This window comes from Platalea leucorodia, assembly GCF_965183815.1.
Source record: "Platalea leucorodia genome assembly, chromosome: 1".
Taxonomy (NCBI): domain Eukaryota; kingdom Metazoa; phylum Chordata; class Aves; order Pelecaniformes; family Threskiornithidae; genus Platalea; species Platalea leucorodia.
The window spans coordinates 37,146,671-37,172,765 of record NC_138823.1 but is presented as its reverse complement, the minus strand read 5'-3'; the positions used below and the strand labels follow the sequence as shown (position 1 = coordinate 37,172,765).

The 26,095-nt window shown below is 39.6% G+C and overlaps 1 protein-coding gene across 5 annotated transcripts in view; it reads left to right on the top strand.

Moving 5' to 3' along the window:
* SULF1 (sulfatase 1) overlaps positions 1–21,445 on the top strand; it is a gene marked incomplete at both ends in the record, with an annotated part of 64,439 nt that extends 42,994 nt beyond the window's left edge. For 4 of the 5 annotated variants that reach the window (XM_082305845.1, XM_082305844.1, XM_082305843.1 and 1 more), the window contains 10 exons: positions 5,247–5,463; positions 8,206–8,452; positions 10,241–10,337; positions 10,461–10,555; positions 10,973–11,038; positions 11,522–11,694; positions 14,055–14,197; positions 14,301–14,424; positions 15,321–15,354; positions 20,622–20,785. In XM_082305845.1, coding sequence (XP_082161971.1) covers positions 5,247–5,463; positions 8,206–8,452; positions 10,241–10,337; positions 10,461–10,555; positions 10,973–11,038; positions 11,522–11,694; positions 14,055–14,197; positions 14,301–14,424; positions 15,321–15,354; positions 20,622–20,652 — 1,227 coding nt within the window. Of the gene's footprint in view, positions 1–5,246; positions 5,464–8,205; positions 8,453–10,240; positions 10,338–10,460; positions 10,556–10,972; positions 11,039–11,521; positions 11,695–14,054; positions 14,198–14,300; positions 14,425–15,320; positions 15,355–20,621 lie in introns of all 5 variants that reach the window. The other variant, XM_082305842.1, reaches the window with a different exon arrangement.
* Positions 21,446–26,095: the final 4,650 nt, after the last annotated feature.

Below are 26,095 nucleotides of genomic sequence, written 5' to 3'. Positions count from 1 at the left end.
CACTGTGAAGTAGCTCAAAATTGGCAGTTTTCATAAAGTTATTTATGTTACACAGTGATTAATTTCTTCATTCTTTTTTCCTCTAGTTCTGTCCCTGTATATTTAACTGAATGTCTTTCTGAAGTCTGTCATGCATTTCCCACTATATTACATCAGTTCTTATAGGACAAGTTGCTTCCCTACCTGTTGAACCACTGACCATTGCACTTTTCAGGAACACTTCCTCAGAGTGTTAGGTTGTATATAAATAACCAGTTTTGAGTCTATTAATGCCAGTAGACTCTGGAGCTGTGCATGATTCAATAGAAGGTGGTCCAGTTATGAGAAAGTGGTGCAAAAATTGGGACCCGCCCATATGGGCGGCAACAACCCAGTTCCACACTCAAGGAGGAGATTTTTGTTCCACAAAAATGCAGCAATTCCAAATTCCCTGAGCGAATCTGGCACACCATCCCTGTGAAACAGCTGCACTTGCATGCAATGTTCAAATACTGCTGAGATGTAACAACAGAGATTAATATTTCCAGGAGCACTTAGGAGCCTCAGTAAGGACCACGGTTTATGACTGCTCTGCGGGAATGCATAGAGGACATGGCCTTAGCCCATAAACATTTCTCAGTATTCAGGTCCAGTTCAGCAGAAATAAACTGCTGCTGCTCTCTACTATTTACCATAGCCAACTAATTACAGGGCACTTTTCAATATGCTGTGTGACATGGCCTCTTTGAATGGCACAGAGAAAGCAAAACCAGGACTTAGTTGTCTTTGCGGTAGCACAGCCCTAAACCAGACTCCCTTACTGGTATTATCACATCAGGTCCCCTGACGCTCGCCCAGATCTGGTTACTGCTAATAGAGCACAATGGTACACACATACGCAGCCCATGATGGTATTTTCATCTAAACTGTTTTCAAATTTAGGTCATACCTTTCGAAACAGGAAAAAAAGGAAATGAGATCATGAGGACATGTTTAAATTCATGAAGTCTTCCTTTTCGTGCCTTATCTTAACATTCCCTAGGCTGAGCAATAATACTCAGTCATACACTACCAAAATGAAAAAGCACCTGTAAAAATATTGTCGCCGTGTTATATTTCTGGTTGCATGTTTTTCAGGGTTTCATAGCTTTGTGATAAAATCTGACAAGATGTTTAACACTGAAGTGTCTACTGCAAATAGTGGGTAATTACATTTCATAGAAACCCTTAGCTTGCCTACTCTTAAGACACCTTTCAGGAACTGCCTAATTAATTCCCCCTCTATACAAGGGGGCAGGAACTCTCTCAAAGCTGTCACAGTCTATTAACTAAACAAAGTTGACTTGAAATCCTGCTTAAGTGGATATTTACAGTGCAGTACATCACAATGATTCATGCTGAATGTGTATTTTTATGCCTTAATTATATTCAGTAATGAAATAGGCTCACTTAATTTTAAGGAAGTGGCACAAACTGATTAATAGCAGGAAGCTGAGACCTAAGATAGTTATCAAGTCATTTGCTGTTGTCTTGCTCATGTGGCTCTAAGTTGCACCTGGAGCCATGCCAGTAGCAGTGCAAAGCAAAACCACCAAGTACAAACAATACCCTTTTAACCAGCCCATTTGCTCCCCTGTGCCTTTGAAATGACTTTATAAGGGCAAACTTCTACCCCCAGATGAAAATGCATCATGCCAATGACATCACCTGCAGAAAAACTGCTGCAGTCCTGCTGCAGCCTGGTGCTTGCCTGCCCACTGAGGAGCAGGCACGTGTATTTATGTTTAAACTTTATGTTCAGCAGAGATTAAAGCAGCTTGAGCCCCCAGATGATGCTCAGTCCTTTTACCTGTCCTAAGCTGCCTCTGCAACTTGCTGGCAAGGGCAGGGAGGGCTCACATGGAGCAAGCACACTTGCAGAACAGACCCTGCTTTGGGTCAGGGTGGCTGTAAACCAGCAAAGCCCCTCGCAGCGGGATAGTCCCACCAGCTTTCAGGTGTGGGGTTTCAGGACTCCATTGGTGCGGGGGTATTAAGGATCCTATTCCACATTTGCTTCCCCTCTGAAGCTAAATTGAGGCAGATGGAAAATTGGAGGTGGAGAGCTAAGGTGAGACGGAAATAATTGCTGGAGGGTAGGTGATGAAATGAGATGAAAGAAGGAAAAGATAGGTCAATGACAGGGAAAAAGGCTGACACAGGTTAAGTTTCACAACGTGACTGAAATGATATAACAGCTTGTTGCAGCCAAGTGGCAGGGTCCTGCTTTTCCTCTCCCATTAGTTTTGCTTTTTTTTTTTTAATTCTGAGTTAGTCCTCTTTTCTCCTATGAAGGAGAGAATAAATCAGCGCAGAGGTCCCTAAGTCAGCATGCAGCCAGATGCAGGGACTATCCCGTATTCCTATGGCAACAGTGAATTGTTAGATTGGCTTAGGTGTCTTGTGAAACATCACCACGAGAAGGAAGATAAACATGGGGAAAATAAGAAAACATATACAAATTAAAATTTAATGAAGACATATTTAGTTTTTGTATGTGCCAATGTTTTTTTATTGATGGAGAAAAGGGGACCCAGAAACTGAACCTAATAGTCTTGGATTTCAAAGAATAGTTTGGTATTCATAGCAGGAAGGAAGGTAGAAAACAGGGGAGGGGAAGGGGCAGCACATCAGTCAGAATCTTCTTTTATGTGCATTAATGCATTTTATAGATCTAAAGATGAGCAGAAGGACCATTATGACTTACTGCATAATGCATGCTCAGTGCCCGATTACACTGGCATGGGCAGGGATTCAGGAAAGTTAGTCTAAAAATTCCATCTTAGAACTCTGAAGCATCTTTATAATGACACTTTTTAAAGTAAAACTAAAAAAAAAAAAAAAGACGAGGAACTGAATCCCATTTAATCCCTGTTTTAAATAGAGAACTATTATTGGCTTGTACTAGACACAGAGAGTCTTGTTTCAGTGTAAGTCATAATACCGTTAAAAGTGATCTAAATGGCCATTGAAGCCATTCCTGGAACCTCTTGCTATAATTAATGTTAGACAAAGAGAATACTTATTTTACTTCAAAATGGTGCTTTTGAGACTCATTAAAAACTAGTGCCATATGTTTATAAATGTAACGTGTGCCCAATAAACACAGGAAATACAGTGGTGCAGTCAGTTCTTATCCTGTAACAACCATCTCTTGCTGCGGTAGGAAGAATGCACATGCTATTGCAGAATAAAATCCTGCAAAGCCTTACAGCTCTCAGACAGCTTTACGTGTAGAAAGTCACCTTGTCACTTGTAGGTGTGGGTTTACACTGAAAGTCTGGGCATGAGTGTAATTTCTGAGGTGGCCATCAGATGTATATAGGCCTATGGCCTTTTACAGACGGTTTACTGTTCTGGGATCAGAGTGATGCCAATCCACGGGCAAGGTCTCTGAGCATGGCATCCATCTTTGAGCTCAGCCCGTGTGTTAGGCCAGAGAGTGCTCTCACGCTGCTGTCGTTCAGAGCCACATCAGCTCACTCCTCAGGTTATCAGGTCAGCAAATCTACCTGAGGCTTAGTTTTTCTTTCTTCATTCTTCAGTCAGTTTGACAGCACCCCCAAAACAGTCCAGAGCAGCCATTAGTTAATGGAAGAGACTTACCGAAATGTGGGTGCTCTGATATTAGTGCCCATTTCAAAAATTAATTTGGGGACTCCATTAGGTCTAGCATCCAGCTCTCTTGCTATTAGTAGTGAGGTAAGAGAAAGTTACGCTATTTAGTCACAGGAACCAAAAAAGGACACATTATAGGGAAACTTAGCTGAAACTGCAACTAAAAGGCTCCAGTTATCAATAGCGTTACCGAGTTTTGTTCCCTACACTATACAGCCAAACTTAATTGCTTTCTATGCAAAGTCTGGTCATTGTGGCTTAAGATGCACAAGTGAACAAAACTCACTGCATGATAGTCATTTATAGTTATATTCAAATTATAAATAAACATAGCTATTTCTAGTTCTCCCTATTGTTATTCAGACTACAACCGACTTAAAGTCTTCACAGACTGCTTAACCTGTGTAGGGTGTTACGAGTGCCAGCTATAACCCAGCAGCCATATATGGCAAGCTTTGGGCACGGGCAAAAGAGCTCTGATCTGTCAGCACCTATCCATGTTAAAAAAAAAAATACATTTAGCTCTTTTAAGGCAGTTTGGTGTGGAAAAGGAATTAATGTCCCAATTGTTTTGTAATTTGAAATGTGAAGAGAGTAGGATCCACTGGAAAAGTCCACCTGGAATCTTCCATCTGTTTCAGTGATGTTGATAATCAAGTCAGACAGATATTGTGCAGACAAGCTGGAAAAACTCTGTTTCCTCTCATTCTCCCGCACTTGCTCTGATATTCAGCATGCGAACGATGATGCCTTTTACAGGTATTCCTTCCAGGCTGCACTTTTTTCTCCCAAGTCTGACACGAATCTCAAGACTTAGGTATCCAAAGAAGTTTCTCCAAGCTAATTTATTTGTTTACTGTCCCTAAGGTTCTTCCCCTGCTTGCACCTGCTGGGTGTAGGGAAGGTGGCTGAGGGTATCGTGCTTTCAGGCTTCTCCCTTCTCTTGTAAAATATAAAGAGCCAGCCATGTTTGCAGGTCTGAGTGGCATGGTTTGCAGGGGCATGTCTTAGGGTGCAGGTCCTAACTCTGACCACCGGTAAGGGAATGAATTACATGTTGTTGGTGGTTTATGTATTTTTCTATAAATCACACCCACAATTTGTCCTTCTCTTTTCCAAGGAACCTTACAACTGAACCAGTTCTTCTTCATCTGTGGAGATTTTTTATTTTCCCCTGAATCATGTTAGAAATCCCAAGTCACAGAACAAAGAAACAAAGTTTGTTTTTTCAAAGAAAAAAAAAAGAGTTGGTGAAAACAGCCCTGACAGCTGTACTCTGTGGCTCAGTAAATTAAGATTTTTTTATTTGCCCCTTTCAGGGATGTGTTTAGTCTAGATACTCTTGATTTATATATCTTTTTTGGCTGGGCTGTATTTTTTTATGCAGATTTGCAGTGATTTCATTCAAGCTTATGTTTGCCTAGCATGAGAGAGATGTTGAGAAGAACGTGAATGAGTTTAGTCCCTTAAAATATTTCCCTTCTCAGCTTGTTATTTAAGGGACTGGTTAATTTTTAAAGAAATTTGCCTGTCTTGTTTTACAGTCCACCTGAAAGTAGCAGGGGTTTGGAAGGCTGCTGGGAAATCATCTTCATTTCTCTCTCTCACAGAAGTGGCAGTGCACGGAGGATGCTTCCGGCAAACTTCGAATTCACAAGTGTAAGGTATCTAGCGACATACTTGCCATCAGAAAAAGGACCCGCAGCATACACTCCCGGGGATACAGCGGTAAAGACAAAGACTGCAACTGTGGAGACACTGATTACCGAAACAGCAGGACCCAAAGAAAAAATCAAAGACAGTTCCTGAGAAACCCTAATGCGCAAAGTAAGTGTTATCTGATCTCTTGAACCGCTGAGGCAAAAAGCAGGGGGGAAACGGCTAGCAGAGTGTTGACTTACCAGTAAATTCTTGTTTTCACCTCCGTGTATAATGAATACATCTGTAATTGGCAGTCAGGTTCTACATAATTGCCTCTGTAATAACAATAATAATAACAACAATATTTATCCCTTGGATCACGGTGAGGAATAGTCTTTAGGCTGCTGCCGCTGCTGGTGGTGATGCTCTGGGGCCACCTATCGCGCTGCTCAGAGATGACAACTCGCCGGCATCCGTGGATCAGTGGGTGCCGTTATTTGCTAGGACGGCCAGGGCAAGTGTTTTCTTGCATCGTTAACACCGAATTCACATACTGTTTGGTGATATCTCAAAGACATCTTTTACATGAGGCGCTGCAGTGCCGTGACTGCTGTCGGACTGAAATTCTACTCGGCTGTGACTTCACGGCGAGTCAGTAGCGGGATCCCCGCAGGGACACGAGTGAGATCGCAGTGTCCTCTAGTGGAGCGTGGGCTGAAGGGAATGTACAAGAGGGTTTTAGGACAGCAGTACTTGAATTTGCTTCTGCTAATGATTTCTACAAAAGAAACCTATTTAAAGAAGCCATTATTTTAAATGGAACAAGTATTTTCATCTCTCTGCCCAGCGATGAAAGTGAAGTTCTGTAGCTATAGCAATACAAGCGGACCTGGGTTTCAGACTTTGTTCAAGAGCAGGCTGTATTCTCCTTCTCTATCTAGAATACTAAACTAGGGAATGAAATAAAGGTGGGTCTTTAAAACAGGAAGATAGTGAAGTCGTATGAGAAAGGCAAAAGTTAGGAGATGCTGCACAGATGTCTATGAAATAAGAAAATAATGTCAGTATAACGCAAAATATTTCCTGATTTAAAGCCTCCTCCACTCTGGATGTGAACAAGAATCCCTGGTATTCTTTGTACATTCAACCACAATATTGTCTGTCTTGAGTTGTCTCATTGTTCAGACTAAATGCTGCCTTGATATAATTTCTTCCATTTGTTTCATATGATCTAAGGAACTTCAGTGTCTACAGGCAGTCTGCTGAAAAGTCTACATGTCACAGACTACCAGGGTGATTCTCAAATTGGGGAATGTTCCCCTAAGTGATATTTTCAAGGGGAGATACCTGTCATGTACCTTGGAAAGAGAAGTATACCAGCAAGGGCTGAATGGGAAATGCAGCACCGGGGGGAAGTGACTTGGGGAGAGAAAGAGGGGAAGTGTGAAAAACATCTGAAGGGGGCATCAGAAAAAGTCCATTTGTTATGCTTTTCTCCTTTACAACATTCTTAGTCCTCTACGTATAGACATATAGATACATATACACTGATATAGAATCATAGAATCATAAAATCGTTTAGGTTGGAAAAGACCCTTAAGATCATCAAGTCCAACTGTTAACCTAACACTGACAAGTCCACCACTAAACCATGTCCCTAAGCACCACATCCACACATCTTTTAAATACCTCCAGGGATGGAGACTCAACCACTTCCCTGGGCAGCCCGTTCCAATGCCCGACTACCCTTTTGGTGAAGTTTTTCCTAATATCCAACCTAAACCTGCCCTGGTGCAACTTGGGGCCAGTTCCTCTCGTCCTGTTGCCTGCTACTTGGGAGAAGAGACCGGCCCCCACCTCACTACAGCCTCCTTTCAGGTAGTTGTAGAGAGCAATAAGGTCTCCCCTCAGCCTCCTCTTCTCCAAACTAAACAACCCCAGTTCCCTCAGCCTCTCCTCATAAGACTTGTGCTCTAGACCCTTCACCAGCTTTGTTGCCCTTCTTTGGACATGCTCCAGCACCTCGATGTCCTTCTTGTAGTCAGGGACCCAAAAGTGAACACAGTACTCGAGGTGAGGCCTCACCAGTGCCAAGTACAGGGGGATGATCACTTCCCTCATCCAGATGGCCACACTATTCTTGATGCAGGCCAGGATGCCATTGGCCTTCTTGGCCACCTGAGCACACTGCTGGCTCATATTCAGGCAGCTGTCAACCAAAACCCCCAGGTCATTTTCCACCGGGCAGCTCTCCAGCCACTCCTCCCCCAGCCTGTAGCATTGCATGGGGCTGTTGTGACCCAAGTGCAGGACCTGGAACTGAGCCTTCGTGAACCTCATACAATTGGCCTCGGCCCATTGATCCAGCCTGTCCAGGTCCCTCTGTATGGCCTTCCTACCCTCCAGCAGATCAACACTCCCAGCCAGCTTAGTGTCATCTGCAAACTTAGGGTGCAAATATCCATATAAGATGGATTCTTGTCCTTTTAAGGCCTACCTAAGAAAAAATTTTTATTCTAAGGCATAAATCAAACTTACGTCACATGCCAATTTACAGGTGGTGACCTTGTTTCACAGAGTACTGAATGGCTTAATTTTCTAAAGTGGTCTCTGATTTTTTGAGTGTCTCTTTCTAGATATCTGATTGCTAAGATGCTGATTTTATTTGGAGATATAGATGCTAACTGTGGTGTAAGGTCAGACTAGCATGAAATGCAAACCTTGAAGCAATGGAAATTTCATGCTACTCATGAAATTGTGGGCCCCAACATATCAAAAAATCATTAAATAAATTTCTGTAAAGCCACAGAAAAAATAAGCTGTTTTTACTGAACAGGATTCTTCCTTTTTGGAGTATGCTTTGTGTTCATGGCATGGGTCATGTAGATATGTATATGCAACCGGGAATGTTTCTTTCTTCTGCTTCAGAATACAAACCCCGATTTGTTCACACTCGCCAAACCCGGTCCTTGTCTGTGGAATTTGAAGGTGAAATATATGACATAAATCTGGAAGAGGAAGAACTGCAGGTGTTAAAGACCAAAAGTATCACCAAGCGTCACAATGCTGAAAATGAGGAAGCAGCAGAGGAAAACGAGGGTGTTCCTGGTGATGCAATGATTGCTGATGGCTCTGATGCTATAGGTCAACCCAACTCTGTCAGAGTGACACACAAGTACAATTGCTTTTTTTCTGGTTTTGTTTCTTAAAATTAAATCTTCGTTTTCTAATTGTAGTCCCTCTCTTTCCATTTTTGACGATTTTATGGTTACAATATTTAAGAACTTAAAACTGTCATTGTAGATTTTAGATAAACCTGAGTTGTACTTGTTAGTAGGTGGAATCATTTAACTTTAGTATGCATGTTTTGAAGGGAGGCATCTAGTTTAGGTTTTATTTCTGAGGAGGAGTAGGCATCTCCAGAGGGAGATTCATCCACCGTATCGAAACATGCATCTTATGATGGATTAATCACCCTGTGAAGCTGACATTCCTGCTGTTCTTTATAAAGTCTAGGCTACCAGCTTAGCATAGAGGCCTAAATTTAGAGAGGACTGAAATTCCACTCTAAATGAAGACAGATTAGATCAGTTACATCATCTTTCTTAATGCTTAGTTGTTTGCAACCAATAACATTAGCTAAGCTACATTAGACCTGTTTATACCTGAAGGGACCCACATCATTTTTCCATCCTGGAAGATGCTTAGATTTCAATTTTTAGCCCTACACTAAATCTGAATGAAAAGGCAAAAATCTCAAGATATTTTTTAGTTTAAAAAAGATAATATGATGGTTCTGGAAAGCCAGGCAGATGCAGGCAACAAAAATCTTGTATTTTATCCTTTTTATTGTGTTTAAAATATAAGTAGCATTTCTCTCTTTTCTTCTCTTCTTTTTTTTTTTTTTTTTTTTTAACATAAAGGAAAACCTAAAAGTTAATTTTTAAAAAGTAAGAATTATCCTTTTTTTACATTGATAATTTCCAACCATGGCATTAATAAAGCCTTAAACAGCTGTCTGGGAAAGTTATTATTTCTCCATAAAGTGTTTTGACTTTTACTGAATACAGTATTGTTTTCAGAATCCTTTGAGTGAAGAAAAAAACATAGTGAGATAACATGGGAAGAGATAAGCATCTAAATCTTCCTTTCTGCTTTTCTTCTCAAAAATTAAAAGAAGGGTTCTGATGAAGCAGGACCCAAGAAGCATTGTGTCTATAAAATCGGAATATTTCTGTAATTAAGGAATTTCTGTTTGTCAGCATGGAGATTTTGAAAGCCCAGCCTGTAGTCTGCTGGATTTTCTATCTCAGTCCACCTCCTTGGCCTTCCACATTCTTTTTTTCTTTTTGGTAGAGCTATTTTTTCAAACACTGGTATGAATGTTTTTGTCATTGCATCACTTTTTAAGTGTTCTGTTGGCTTTTTTTTAAGCACTTGTTTGAACTCTTTGCTCTAACTTTCACTCTTACTGATCCTTATTGATTATATTGATCTTTAGCCCATTGACTGTAGGTTCTGTTCTTGACTATTTTGCATACTCGAAAGATGAGTCATATTCATGTGGCAAGGTGAATATATTTCTCAGCAGCTAGCGGTTAAATAAGCAATGGCACGTTTGGTTAACAGGCTTTAAATTCTGGAGAGATTTTTATTTCAGTTTCAGTCCTTTCTGATTGGATTAAGAATCTCCAAGATGGCTCTGCCATGGCATTTTTGTTTAGCAGGCACAGAGCGTCTGTCATGGATGAGGATTTTTTTTTTATTCTTTATTTTGCAGAGAAAACAGATTGAAGCAATTATAATATTATTAAGTCAACATGAGAAGACCTTGTAAAGTTTATTTATTTCTTAACAGAATATAACAAAGAATTGATTAGGAATGTTGGAAGAAAGAGAAGAAATGGCTAGGCAATTGGGAAACCACTGACCTTTTTCCTATTTTTTAAACTCATGTCTACAGATGTTTTATTCTTCCAAATGACACTATTCACTGTGAGAGGGAGCTCTACCAATCCGCCAGAGCCTGGAAGGACCACAAGGCTTACATTGATAAGGAGGTAAGACGTATTTTAAAATCTGAGAGGTATTTTAAAATCTGGGAGGTATTTTAAAATCTGAGTGAAGTCTTTGCACTGCTACCTTTTCAAAGAATAATTCTAACTCGGAAATATTCTCTGCAGATCGAAGCTCTCCAAGACAAAATTAAGAATTTGAGGGAAGTTAGAGGACACCTAAAAAGAAGAAAACCAGATGAATGTGACTGTAGTAAACAGAGGTAAGACAGATGACATTCAGCACTGAAAGCTACACCAATTGCTAAGGCTTACACACTTTTCAAGTTTTTGAGATGGAAAAGAAAGAACATAAGCTTTACTGATATTTATAGCCACTGTAGGTACTCATTTTAGTTAGATCACTTTTAAGAGTAGAAAGTACTGTGAATCAAAAGAAGACAAATGTAAAAATTTTAAGATTGAATATGTTTGTATTCCACTAACATCTTTGAACCCAGCTGTAGTTTTGCTATAATCTAGCACAGGATCACACAAATATAACTTCTTTAAATGAAGGCAAAATCGTAAGTCATTCTGTGTAGTTCTTTCAGAAAACGTCAAAGATGGTATGTTTCCAGTTTGTTTTTGTGTTCAAAATGGTTTCATGACTTGATAATTCCTAATAATTTTCCCTGTAGCTATTACAACAAAGAGAAAGGGGTAAAGGCCCAAGAGAAACTCAAGAGCCATCTTCATCCGTTCAAGTAAGATTGTTATTATCCTCTCTGCTTCTCAGCTGGGTTTTTGGTGACTGGAGAAATACATTTTTGGGGGTTTTGGGTTTTCTTTGTGGAGATGGGAAGGGAGGAGGCAAAGGAAAGAAAAGGTCACATATAGCAAGCACTCACAAGAAACCTTCAGTAGTTTTGGACAGACTTGTGAAAGTTTATGGATAATATTTTTAAAACCTATTGATAAAAAATGGATTAAATTAATAATTTTGGAAGCTGATTGGCCTCACACTTAAAAGATCCAGTGAAACCTAAAGGCAACAGTGCATCATTTCTCATGCTTACTGAAGAGACCACCTTGTCATAACAGCTGGGGTGGAAGCTGAGCTAGAAGAGGGGCATATTCTCATCTTCACATCTTTAAAAAAGCCAGAAAGACGTAAAAACTACTAATGCTGTTGTTAATCATATAGAGACTGTTCTCTGTCAGCTGTGCCCAACTTTCTCTCTGAACAGAGAAGCAGCACAGGAGGTGGATGGCAAACTGCAGCTGTTCAAAGAGAACCGGAGAAGGAAGAAGGAAAGGAAGGGGAAAAAGCGCCAGAAGAAAGGAGATGAGTGTAGCCTTCCTGGACTGACATGTTTTACCCATGACAACAACCACTGGCAAACAGCCCCATTCTGGAACTGTAAGTCTTACGTCCACGTGTAGATGTGATCTAGGTTATCCTCTGCTGTGTTACAGTTTCTACTTCATGCAATCAGAGCATTATTTGGAAGAACTGACACTTAGTAATGCTGATGCTGCCATTATTCTGAAACATGAAGGAAAAATATCGCTTGAGTCTGCTTATAATTGTTGCATTACTTATTTATATGAAATTATCACAAGACACTTGATGCTAAACACTGCAGAAAAAAAAAAGAGATCTGGCCTCTACAACATAGACTTTTGTAATCAACCACTGAGATTTGTGTCATCTTTTGGAGATCAAGATGACCAAATATTTCATAGGAATTTTAATTGGTTTTCCAGTTATTAATAACCTTATTCTTCCAATTGTCACAAATCCTTTTTGTGACATGACCTTTAATGTTGTCACAAACTTTAGCACATAGAAGGTGTACTTTAATTTTAGCATTTTCATTTCAAAGTGTATCATAAACAACTTACCTTATTGTGAAGAAAATACAGATACTATCCCTTACGAATTCTTCCCATTATTCCCATTTTTTTATATTCTAAAAGAATTTAAAAATCACAACTGTGGAATGCTCACCTGGTATATAAGAACAAAATATAAGAGCTAGAAAATATTTCAAGTTCCTTTAAACTTCCGGGTATATAGATAATCATCCTATTGAGGCATGCTTCAACATTTTTCGGTATTCAGCATTAACAAAAAAACAACTTTCTCATCTTTGGTGGCAGAGGAAGAAAAATGATTGAAAACTTTACTTTCAAAAACTTCAAGATCAAATGGTGACTAAGTTACAACATATTTGACTCCAAGCAGAAAATTTGCCAATAAGAGTTTTTCATTTGGAGAAAGTTGTCTCCTAGTGATAATCTGTTCTAATTGCACTAGGAGTTCTGCTAACATGCTTTTTACATTTTAAGATGTTCCTAAAGCAGTCATATGCATGATTTTTGTTTTAAAGACAACAATTAAATTGGCTTGTTACTTTTTAACCGTGGAGTAAAAAACAGTTATGAAAAGAGTTCTCATGTTGCTGTGCATTCTGGCAATGCTCCAGCAACAGTCATGGTGTAAAAAAATGTCCCTTTGACACAGTCCATAATTTAAAGAAGAGCTAATGTATTGATTCACATTACACAGATAAAAAGGTCCAATACCATTACTATTTTTATGATTTTTGTTCAAAACATTGATACCATTACAGCTAGTCACAGTACTAATAACAAATCTAAATAAATCTAAATAAAAATATAAGGCAATGTTAATATTTTATTATTGGAATTAAAAAGACAATCTTCTACAGTAAAATTTTTGTTAGCAGTTTATTTGAAAATTAAAAGAGATGATACCTTTCTTACAGCCTTTTGCACTGGCAGAACAAGATTATAAAGAAGGTATACCCAGGTGTCCTCTATGGCTGCTCCCATCACTGTGACACCTGGATCTAGGTGTCTTCAGTCTGGAGCGGAAGCCTGCTCTAGGTTTCCCAAGGTTGAAAAGTGAAAACAAGATGTAATCCAGTTACACTGCTTGGGATTGTCCTACAAAGGCCTGACTGAGTGCTTCAATTTCCTTCTTATTTGTGTATCAAATAAATAAACAAAAAGAGGGATTGCAGTTCAAAATAATAGTTAAGTGGAAAACTCAAGCCAGTAATGGATAGCTGCTTAAAGTGAGGTATAGGATTACACATTGGTCTTCCTTCGCACCTTGCTTCTTCCACCTTTCCTGCATTCAAGGTGCCAGGCAAGCTCCCTGCTTGCAAACCCACCTCTTCATTGCCTAATCTTTCCCACTTGCCTCACTCCCGTACACTACCTCGCACTTTCGTGACTGTTGTGTCATTTCCATCTCACTTATGGTATCAACTAGCAATCTGACCTTCCTCTGTAGTGCTTACAAGGCTGTAATTTTCTGTTGTACTTGCACCTCAGAGACTCTACCAGGTTAAGGTTACTTACTGTTGGAGGAAGCAGTATCCTTATATATAGTAAGCAATTCCAAGGAATCCTGTATATGAATCTTAAGAATCAGGATTTGTGGTGGTTTTTTGTTAAGTCTGAATTCTGCTCAATTCTAATAAACCGGATAGAACTCAGAACAGAATATGCCTCGTTAACTCAGAGGATTCACTATCTATCTTCTGCTTTCGTTAACTGTATGTTTGCGAAAATTACGTTAGCAACATTTATTTAGTTTTAGATGAGCATGTGAGATAATTCAAACACGAGATTTTTTTAAAATTTATCTAGAATTTAAATACATGAAAACCTATAGAAGTTTCACTAGTAGAAGAAAAAACCTATTATTTTTCACTGAAAACTAATAACTTGTTTCTTTAATTACAGTGGGCTCTTTCTGTGCTTGCACAAGCTCAAATAACAACACTTACTGGTGTTTGCGAACAGTCAATGGCACCCACAATTTTCTCTTTTGTGAGTTTGCAACGGGCTTCTTGGAATATTTTGATATGAACACTGATCCCTATCAGGTAAACCCCTTTCCCTGTTACAAAATGTTGTTCACCAGACTCCTCTAGGTTTTTTTTATTTCTGTTAACAAGTATGTTTTCCCTCCATTCCTCTTTTTCTTAGCTGACAAATACAGTACATACAGTGGAAAGAGGCATTTTGAATCAATTACACGTACAACTAATGGAACTGCGAAGTTGTCAAGGCTATAAGCAGTGCAATCCGAGGCCAAAGGGACTGGAAACAGGTACAAGAAAAATAGAAGTGTTTATTTCCATTTTTTCCATTTTTTTTCATCTGCTTAAGTACCAATTGTATCTATGAATTGTTGCTCTCCTAAGTGTTGCTCTGAATAGTTTGGAATGATCCACATACAACATCCTGCACAACCACATGACCAGGAAGCTTCTTTGCAAGTTTGCACAGGTTATTCTAGACAGGTACTGATGGCAAACAACAAGATTTGACAGAAATGCTGCAGGAAGATTATCAAGTTATTTGAGATAATCAATAACAAGCATATGCAGATCTTCATAGTCATAACTCTTTCCTCTCTTGCAGGGTTTATTTGGTTAGTTTTTGCCTCCCAGTAACAGGTGAGGTATTAAATCCTGTGTTTATTCCAATTGCTGTCTATATGAAAAACCTCAGGCTCTACACCACAACTGAGACTTAACAATGCAAACTTCTAATCAGCAGTAGTCCCCTCCGTTTTTGAGGAAAGCCAAATTTCTTTACAAGACTTTCTGAGTACAAAAATAGCCGGTATTCATACTTCATTACTCTGGAATTCATTGCACTTAAATTTGGTTGATTGAATATTGTGATTTTTTTTTACAGGAATATTTCTTTCTACGTATTTTGTGTTGTTGCATCTTTGTATCTCTTTCTTCACCTACAAATATTTCTCTTTTTTACAATATCTAATTATTTGGGGGTTTTATTATTTTTTGAAAAACTGTGGTTTTTCAGTTCTTTTATATAAAACTTCCAGGAAATCTTTGTTGGACTGCAGCTCTGCCTTTATTTAACACAGTACATTTCTTTTTAGGAATTAGATGCTGTGCATGGAAAACTACATTGTGAATGGTTTTACAAGTTCTAAACACTAACAAAAGTTACTCTTGTATTTTCCTATATCAGGAAATAAAGATGGAGGAAGCTATGATCCACACAGGTATCCACACTTTTTTATTCTCCTCAGCAGCTTCTTTCCAAATAATTGCATGACTCCAGTTCATTTCAACTAATGTCTGTATCCTGCCATGTTGCACACAGCATAGCTTTTGATGCATGCATTTTCTAACTACTCTACACTGAACTTGGCCATTATTTTTTAGATCTACCATTCTGCATTTAACGTAGCTCATTGTCATAGCAGGACTTCATACAGCTCATATTTCATGCCTGTATTTCTTAGATGTTTACACAGGGAAAATGACACAAAAAGAATCATCTCTTTTGGGTTGTTTTCCTGTTGTTGGGTTGATTTTGGATGGGTTGGGGTTTTTTCTGGTTTTATTTAGGAAGTCTGTACAGCTGCTTTTTAAACAGAAATCAAATGTGCTTAAAAAGCTTTCTGAGGTATAGGTATCCAAAGAAAGAGCCTAATCAAACCCATGGAAGCAAAGGAAAATCTTCTCACTGGCTTTAGGAAATGTTGGCAGATGCTGCTTTAAGCAAAAGCAGTGCTCAATGTGAGCAGCACGTGCTCAGAAGCCAGCAGGAGACAGGTCAATATAAGTATGGCAGAAAGATGAGGGTCCTTTGGGTAGGGGAGGTTTCAGACCAGATCACACACGCATGAAATAAGAATTCTTAAAAAGATTGTAATATTCAAACTGAGGAGGGGCACCAGGTGAGGTATTTCATACCTAATGCTTGAACCTGAGGAATACATGAAAGACTGATGTTTGCAAGTATATTTATCTGTTTGCAAGTATACTCATTGTACCTACATGTTTATCATGCAGACCCCAGTTCCTCCTGGTGGAGGAACCAGTCAAACGTAAAGCAAAAGCCTGAAGAGACTGAAAAACTTCAGGTCTTAACAGTACTGCACTTGCTGTTCATGGAGCAATACTTGTACTCAGGGTAAAAAACAGATTAAAGTCTGTCAAGTGTCATATTTAGGCTTGATACCTTTTCACGGTATATCAGTTTTATATATTTTCTTGTCCTTGTGCTTTGGTGGATTAGCTTCTGACATAAATTTTTTACCTGAGATGTAAACTGGGTCCAAGGAGTATACAAGTCTACATAAAACTTTTTTCACAGGGTCTTCTGAAAAGAACCTTGTCACTAGCTCCCAGCAGCCAGGGAACAATTAAGATAATGTATTTCAGTGTTTTATAGATCTCCAGTTTAAGCAGCTAATTTTTCCTTGCAGCCAATTTTGTATTTTCTCACTTGAGTAGTTTTGGGATCTAGGAAAATGATAAGCTTTTGTTTGGTTATATCCCAGTTGTTTGCATTGCCCATTACAGCCTGGTGGGAACTGGTTACTACAATGATAGAAAGTAATCCCTGTAATTATGCTTTTAAGTCTTTCATTAGAAGACATCCTTGTAAGCCTTCCTCATTTTAACTACAGATCTAACAGAAATGGCATTTTTTAATTGTAGGATTGCATGAAGTAGTAGAGCACACAAGATTAATCTTTAAATTATGTCTTGCTACACTCTTTAGTAATGAAAATATTTTAACTTCTGATACCAAGTCAGTAACATTATGCTACTGGGATAAATAGAAGGTATAGTATATCACAAGTGATACTGCTCTGTGCCATTACATTCCAGTCACCCAGTTTCTCGATATACACAGATGCCTGGGTTCAATATTTTGGTTCAAGCCCCATCTTGGTGAAAATTGGTTTTCTTTTCTAAAACAAAAAAAAATTAAATGAACAAACCCCATTTATCAGGAATCATTAAAACGATCTCTTAGAGGATCCTTTTCTCGATGCCTGCAGAGAAACCAGCAGAATAAGAAAGGGAAAGGCCTACACTGCTAAGTCATCTGAACTGCCCCTTAGGCTTCCTTCAGATATTGTAGTTCATCCACTCAGACCTGTTTCCAGTTCAAAATTACCTGAGTTAGTACAGCGCTACAGATGTTACAAGTACAACAGCGAGACAACAGGCCTGTATGGCAACAGCCAGTATAGTGCTGTTTGCTCAACACATAGGGAGAGAGCTTCAACGGGGAAGAACTCGTGTCACCCGTGTCCTTTGATGGACGGAACAACTCTGCAGACACAGTTGATGACAGGATGTGGGAACCACACGCTCCTCTCTCCTCTCCTGTTTGTCCAAGGTTTTTCAAAGCCGCCAGGGAGATTACTGTACCTACTTGTCTTTAGTCTCAGTGGAGATATATCCAGGTCCCTTATTAGTTTTGAGACAACGCAGCCATGGATGGCATCACGGGACTCCAGGGTATGATGATTGGAGAGTGAAGCTTAGCTAATGCTTTTTAAAAATCGGAAGATGTTTTACTGTGAACAGTTAGCAACAATTATTCTCTCTTTTGGGTCTGTGACATAGCTGAGAGATTCCAAAGTATTGATTGAGGAAACCACTGGCATGCTGTTACTCAAATGCAACTCATCTGCACTTTCCCGTTTCACACCTATTTGTAATGAGATTTCTTACAGGGGAAAACCTTTTCGTTCCTCTCTCCTTCCTGCTGTATGCTTTGATTTCAGTGGGAAACTTTTCATGCTTACTGCTAAGTTGTGGAATTAAACTGTGAGGTGACTCACTCAGTCAACCAACATACAGCCAGCTCTAGGACCTTAAGACTTTTCTTTCCTATTTGTTTAACATTTATGAATATGTTACCTCTATCCCACATGTTTACACAAGTTATTTTTTTCTGCTTGACGTGAAGATCATGGAACAATTCCCAGCACCTTCCCAGCTGTTGAACTCTGAGACTGCAGAAACAGTGCCGCATTTAGAGGGGAAAATATAGATCCAGCACAAAGGACTGCGTAGCTCTGACATTCTTTGAGCTATTTTGTAGGAATACAGCAAACTCCTTGCTGATTTTACTTCTCTGCAGCACAGCCCTGTTGCCCCGCTGCTGAGGGTGACGAGAAACCTTGCTCCTCTTTTCAGGTCCCCAGATCTCCTGGCTGCCCACCCTGCCACTCCAGCTTGCCCATCTCAACCCCGCCCCACCGCCTGGGACAGGCAGGAGAGGCTCCTCTGGGCCCAAAGGCACCTTTCTGGCCCCTGCTTTGCCCCCAGCTGCCCTGGTCCATCCCCAAACCTGTTACTGGTCAAACAGCAGCACCCCAGTTTCATTTTCTGCCATCATATACTCAACCGCTTTGGCCACTGACTGTTCCTACAGCCGCTGGTTTTCCTATACAGGCTCTGATTTGGCAAAGAAAAAAAATATGAAACTATCAATACAAATAATAACAGAGCAAAATTTAAATATTCTCACATTTGCAGTGTGGTTAATATCTTAGAGGGCTTGGTGACTAAATTCCTCAAAAATGCATCCCCTCCTATGATATTTTCTAGGGCCCTTTATGCCTCTAAGCACTGGAATAGTAAGAGTTCTTTCTTGAAGCCTCTGCAGTATTTAATTATTTTTTGTTTCAGGAAGCAAATTATCCATAATTTGACTGAGGAAGATGGCTCTCATGTGGCTATGCCATGATTTCATTTCTCTTGTCTACTTCAGGAAAGAAAGAAGACGCTCTGTCATAGCTGTTCTACAAAATCCAAAAAGCTTTTGTTGCTTCCTGTAACAGGGAGCTTGCCAAGTGTTTGCCAAAAAATATTTCTAGAACTTGCTCTTTAAATTTTATGTTGTAAAATCTTTAAATTTTATGTTGTAAAATATTTACTGCTGTTGTATGAAGTGAAGAAATATCAATTAAGATTAAAGATTCAGGTGTTTCCAAGTAATGAAAGTGGTCTCCCTTTGGTGCAGAATAAGGCCCCTCATCATAAGAAAATCTCAAGTTTTTTTCTGACCATAATGGTATTTTTTTGACTTTCCCTATGATGGACTAAATATTGGATAAATTCTTTCCACTGTGAAATTCCAAGCTAGTAAGGAAGCAAAGAATATAAACTATGATAGATACAAGTTATATCTTCTGTTTTACTTGAACAATGAGAAAGGCCAAGCTAAAACGCAAAGAAATTAATGGAGATGCCAAGAACCCACTGTAGGGATGAAGGGTTCAATACAGATAAATATCTGTGCTCAGTTCACGCTTTGGGACGATAGCCACTCGATCTTCCAAGGTAATTACTACTAGCCTACCTGCCTGTACAATTTTCAGAAAAAGAGTAAGTCATCTCAGTGAACTAATTACTAAATATTGCCTACAACGTCATTTGTAAGGATGAATTTGCCACTTTCCCTACCAGGCTTTTGAATTACCTGATTAGTTTTTCTTTGTAGTCCACTTTGTTGATAAGATATTTGGACTGAATACAGTCTGTGCAATGAATTAAATGAAATAGTGGTGTTCAGTGTTACTTGTCAATATAAAATTTCACACTACATTCGATAATCTGGGTTACTATAGTCACTGTAGTGACTTTTAAAAATCTTTTGGAAATGGGTTTCCTTCATGTCTTTCTTTTTTCTGGCTGTGATCAATATAAAATGCAGCTCCGCTGCTACTTATAGACTCATATGTATGTCCTTTATTTGAACTTATTATTTGATAAAGCTGTTAGACATGTTCTTTGAAAGCTTTTTTTTTTAATAATTGAAAAAAAACTTTAGGAGGTTCTACATCTATGTATATTTTAACACTATTTTACAGAGGGGTGCAGTCTTATAAATTAATTCATACCAAGTTTTTACAGCTTTTATTTCTCCTAATTGCTCCATGTAAATTAAAATAATTGTTTACAAAGTAAATAAAATACTACCTTTGGCTATTGTTTATTAAATAAAATGTGGCTGGTTGGTTTGTAGACAGTATGTCTCAAGCTACCCAGACACCAAATTGCTGTGGGCACTGTTGAAGTTCAGGTCACTAATGGCTTTCATTTAGTCCCATCTTTTATATTTAACCTTTGGTTATTTATTCCATATTTTGGTGAAAGGCAAATGGATTATTCGTGCATGAAAGCACCTTTCTTGCCTTGAAATATCAGAGGAAAGATTTATCTCTGACTGTCATCACAAAGCCCCATTAGACCAGATTTTGTTCTTTTTTACTCACTCCAAGGATGCAGCAGGCGACAGGGCTTTTCTTGCTGTGTGTTCAGCAGGAGCTGTGAACACGCTTGAGCCCGGAATCATTAATATGATGACAGAAGATGTAGAGCGTCTTACATTTTGAGCTACATACGTTATGAATAGTGGTGCTTTCAAGCAAATTGGAGTAGAAACACACGTGGGAGCTTTGCTTGCAATTTTAAGCTGGTCTTCACCATTAGGCTTTATTCTTTCTTTCAACAGAGGACAGTTATGGGATGGATGGGAAGGCTAACCTGCCCAGTTTCACTGGCGACATCGACTGGCAAGGACTGGAAGACTTGTACAGTGTGAATGAAAGTGTATATGAATACAGATACAACTATAGACTTAGTCTGGCTGACTGGACTAATTACTTGAAGGATGTAGATAGAATGTTTGCACTGCTGAACAGTTACTACCAGCAAAATAAAACAGACAAGGCTAACACTGCTCGAAGCAACGGGGATGGGGACGAATCATCCACGCCGTTTACCTCGGTGGAAATGACCTCTGCTGAAGAATCAAGCGGCCTGCCTGCAGAAGAGCTGCAGCTTATTGTGCCAACGGACTTTGCAGCCCTTGCTTTGAGCACGGTGAATTTAAGTCAGGAGAAGAAACTTGAATTAAACAATGATATTCCTGAGAAAAGTAGTTTGAATGACGCACACTGGAGAAATAATCATCAAGCTGAAAAATGGATGGAGGATAAAGAATCGGACCGTTTTGATATGGATTTCAGTGGAAACGGTTTGATAGAGTTGGAGTCCCGGCATAGCTTCATGCTACAACCCATCAGCATTCCTCAAAAAGACACTCATCAGGACAGTGACGCTGTGGAAGAGATATTTGAAGACCAAATATACCTTCCTGTGAGGTCTGATGAACCCCTTGTTCATCAGGCTGTAAATGTATCCATTAGGGATTCATCTATTGGTACCCAGAAAACAGGAACTTTCTTAAAAAACACAGAACAGAGTCTTGCAGGGGAAACTTCACAAATCCTAAACGTAGAAGGCAGTGCCTCAGCTCCACTCTCCTTGGATTAGATCAAGTTGTAAACCATTAAATAAGTTCTCCTTTTTCTTATTAGCAAACTAATAAAGGTAATCATGACAACTGACATTCCATGTTTATTGTAGATACGTTTTGCAGCTAAATTGAGCCCAGTTCAGTATTTGTGTGCATTTGTTTTATTCACACACACATATTATCACTGTAATTCTCTCCACTGGGAAGGAAGATTTCCAGTTTTTAATGAAAACAAACAGTGTTAACTTTCAAATGCAGTAGCACATTCTCCAAAGGCTAAAAAGTATTTCTTTGAAGAGGATGTTCAAGTTACTTTCTCTATTTCCAAATGATCCCACCATGAATGAATGTTTCAGTCCACCCAATCTGTCTGCATAATGTCTCTTTCATAAATTATTTTAACCACTGGAAATTCCTAATGTCACACTTTTGAGTAAAATGCACTTTTAAAATCTGTATGCCATACCATTTATGAATCTAATACCTTACATGTTCTTAGTTTGCTCATTGTCTCATGTAATTGTGAAACCAATAAATAGATTGACAGGAAAGAGGTAATCAGCATGGATTGTGGAAAGAGACTCTCTGAATATTATTTTAGCAAAAATATTGCATGTTTTTGTTACTTTGATTTAATTAAATTTACTCTCAGAAAGGTATGGCTAATGATTGTTAACTATAGGAGGATTTGCTTAAATTGGATTGTTTCCCTATATATTGATGTTGTCAGTATTAAAAATTCATGAGGTTTTTTGACTTTTTTTTTTTTTTTCTGATACTGGTAGAAAGGTTTACATCAATACATATATGCTTTTGTCGCCACATCTGATTTTTATTAGGCTGAACAATATCTTGAAAGCATTATTATCATTTTGTGACTTAAATTCTTTTTGTTTTCAACAGGCATTAAAGGGAATGATAAAATCATGTAGATTTACATTATTTTAGATACAAAAGGCACATGAGGTTAAAAACAGTAGTTTAGATAATTTTTGTTGTTGTATTCTAAATTTTTTCTTGAACTTTACCAAACTTTACATTTTATAAAGTATAATACAAAAACGACTTTGAAAATCTGTATTACTCAAAACTTAATATCTTCCCTTGCTTTTTTATAAATGTCTAAATAACTAGCACAACAACAAAAAAAGAGAATTACCTCAAACAGATGTAATTCCGTAGTGTCCAGTTCACGGGTGTGTTTCCTATCTGTTACATGTTATTTAGTGTAGTGAGTATTTTTTTGCTATTGCAAGCACTGCAGGTTAAACTTACATTCATTGCATTGTATTTTAAGTTGAAACTTTTTAAAAAGGAGATTCTTTTAGTAGGATTTTAATAATTTTAAGAAGCAATCTTTTTGATGACTCTGTACATATGTTAAAATTATTAGCTCTTTATCTGATGTATGTGTCATGGGCTGATTGATAGAAAAACGTATTTATGGTCATGAATGTTGCTATTTGTACATAGGTTTTAAGTTACTAGGATCCAGACTGTGTTTTTAAATCTTGTATAATATTTCTGTGATACTTTTATAGAACAATTCTGGCTTCGGGAAAGTCTAGAAGCAATATTTCTTGAAATAAAAGGTGTTTTACTTTACCTGCTTCAGAGAAGTCCAGATGATCCAGTTTTCCTCCTAATTAAGATTTACTTTAAAAATGTGTTAACAGTTTCAGTTTTAAGAATCCATTCACATTTAAAGCAATGGGTAACAAAATAGCACACTACATTCTGTTAGTTATAAATTATTCCTGGAGATTGTGAATAATATATATTTTTTGTTTACGACATGCTGTGATTTTTTTTTTTTTTAATTCCAAATTCATCCCATCCTTTCTTCCTTGAAGTCAACGCAGGGAGCTGCGCAACCAGCGGTTCCCAGAAGTAAAGCAATGCTACACAGTGCCCTTCCCTGCTTTGCCGCTTTCCCTCCTCCCTGCAGAGCTTTCCCTGCGACAGCAAAGCGCAGCAGACCGGACACACAGGGCTTAACGAGAATGGACCACAGATCTCTAGTCAGGAGGAGCAACTCCTCGCACAAGCCTTCACAAAGAGGAATTTAGCTTTCAAGGTAAACTCTCTCTTACTTGCACTCTGCGCTTCTTTGGTGGCCTGTGAATAAGATTAGCTTCACAAGCTAAAATCAGCCGCTGAAGCTATGCTTCTGGATCTCTTCTTTCTTCTACACAGTCCTTGGACACCGATGCTCCTGCAGACATGAGGTTACAGGCGATGTTTGTGGGAATTGGGAAAGGGGACCAATGGTTAACCTAAGTCCTCAAAAATCAGTCACTGCAATGCTAGATAGACCCTTGAGAGATGCCTACCCCTGGAAAGCACACTGGCAAACACAGGATGTATTTTAAAACAGGGTGCCGAGTAGGCTGAGCCAGCAAGTTTGGAAGGACTTTAAGGACAAACGCAACTTGAAGCAAGGTCCCATACAACTACCTCTCATATCTTTCTGTGAGGAATTATCCAGCACAAACCATATGGCCTCCATTCTTTGAAAGAACCAAGCAAGATGCTTTCTTCTCTCTCAACGCTCGGGTAGAGAGAGAGAAGGGAATGGTGCGATAGTGTGGTCCACCCATTCGCCCCGCTTGTTCTTCCTCCTTACATGACAGCTTGAAGTACTCACTCTGGAAACAGACGAGATCACCTCCTCCTCAGCTTGAAAGTAGTTAACCTTCCTTCCTCCAGGACAGCACCTATCCTCCAAACTATCAGATAGTTTAGGTGGGAGCCTTTTTTACAGCTCTCTTACAGGAGCGGGAAGGGAAATAAATTAAAAAGAGACTTATTCTGTAGCTAAGAGGTACAGGGAGCAATGAGCTCTGATCCTTGCTCCCTGGCAACGTGCATCAAGTATTAAACCAGCCCAAAGGTAAAGGGCCAAAGGCTGTCATATCCCTAAGCAGGTGTCCTAAGCAGCATGTCGCTATCCCAATATATTTTGCATTTCCTTCTGTACAGTACTTCTTGTCCCATAGCTGAGGCAGTTGAGTCCATGAGCAGTGCATGGTGTGACTGTCGGGAAGCTCTTACAGGCATCAGGCAGTTGCAGGCTCAGGAGGAAAACAAATGCCTAAATCTGACTTCATGGGCAAGCGCTCCTCACAGCAGGCAAGCGGAGGCCTGAGAGGAGGGCCACCTTGGCTGCTTCTGATCTGCAAAATAATGGCAGGTGTGTCTTTTTTGAAAGGCAGTATATAGTTATCTCCTTTCTGAAGAGAGCCTGCATCTGGACAGGAATAACTTTACCGCTTGCACGTATTTGGGAGGTGTCAATGTTATTTGCGATGCTTCCTCTGGGATATAAAAGAAGGCAGCCAGTACTGCCCTCACACCCTTACACTGTGCGGGATGCTTTCTGAGACCTCTTACCAACTTCAAGCCTTCAAGAAAAGCAAAATGGGTAATGCTTCATTTCCAGAACTTCAGACATGAGTTAGTTGCTGTTAAGGGTAGGTAAATCCTTTCAGTCCTGAAGTGTTAATGCACACAAACAGCTAAAAAAAAAGAAGAAGAATTAAGGCTCGGGTAACATTTGGATCATAGCAACATTCTGGAATTCAGGTTTATTTGACAGCTGAGTGAAGGGTTTTCAGAGTGCAGGTCTGGGCATAGACACCCCCACCAAAATCCCTTGAGATGCCTGCAGCTGTCTCCACTGGCAGTCACTGAAGGACAGTGGAAGAGGATCTGTGTGGTGAAACAGGCGGGGCTGAGAAGCCAGGAGCTGCAGCCACCCTGTTGAGGGAGGATTCGCTCAGGGCTGGCCTCAAGGCCCGAGGACACGTGGGTGGCTGGTGCCCACTAGGTGTGACGCTGTAATAAAACTTCCTCCTTTAGTTTCAGCAAAAACCAGTCCAGTTTGTGTGCTCTGACTCCACTTTGCAGTGAGAACCGATGTGCAGTAAGTGGGGTACAAGCGGGAGAGTGATTTCCAAAACATATGTCCTACCTGAAAGGACGCAACAGCAGCCTGAGCCACCTTGGAGCTGCCTGGGGTAATTTTACTCCGGCTCAGGCAGCAGATGTCAGTGCAGAGCCACACAACAGTGCCTCTCCTTGGCCGCTGCACCACTCCGCTGTGCTTCCAACCCCTGCCAAGGTAGCTCATTTAGTCAGTTTTCAACTAGCAAAGATACCCTTCATGTGCTGGAAAGCTACCGATGATAATTTCACCCACAGCACATTCCTTGGTAGAACACTTATCGTAGAATCATAGAATCATAGAAAGCCTTGGGACGGAAGGGACCTTTAAAGGCCATCTAGTCCATCCGCCCTGCAATGGGCAGGGACATCTACAACTAGATCAGGTTGCTCAGAGCCCCATCCAGCCTGGCCTTGAATGTTTCCAAGGATGGGGCACCTACCACCTCTCTGGGCAACTCGTTCCAGTGTTTCACCACCCTCATCGTAAAAAATTTCTTCCTTATATCTAGTCTGAATCTACCCTCTTTTAGTTTAAAACCATTACCCCTTGTCCTATCGCTATTGGCCCTGCTAAAAAGTCTGTCCCCATCTTTCTTATAAGCCCCCTTTAAGTACTGAAAGGCCACAATAAGGTCTCCCCGCAGCCTTCTCTTCTCCAGGCTGAACAACCCCAACTCTCTCAGCCTTTCCTCATAGGAGAGGTGTTCCATCCCTCTGAT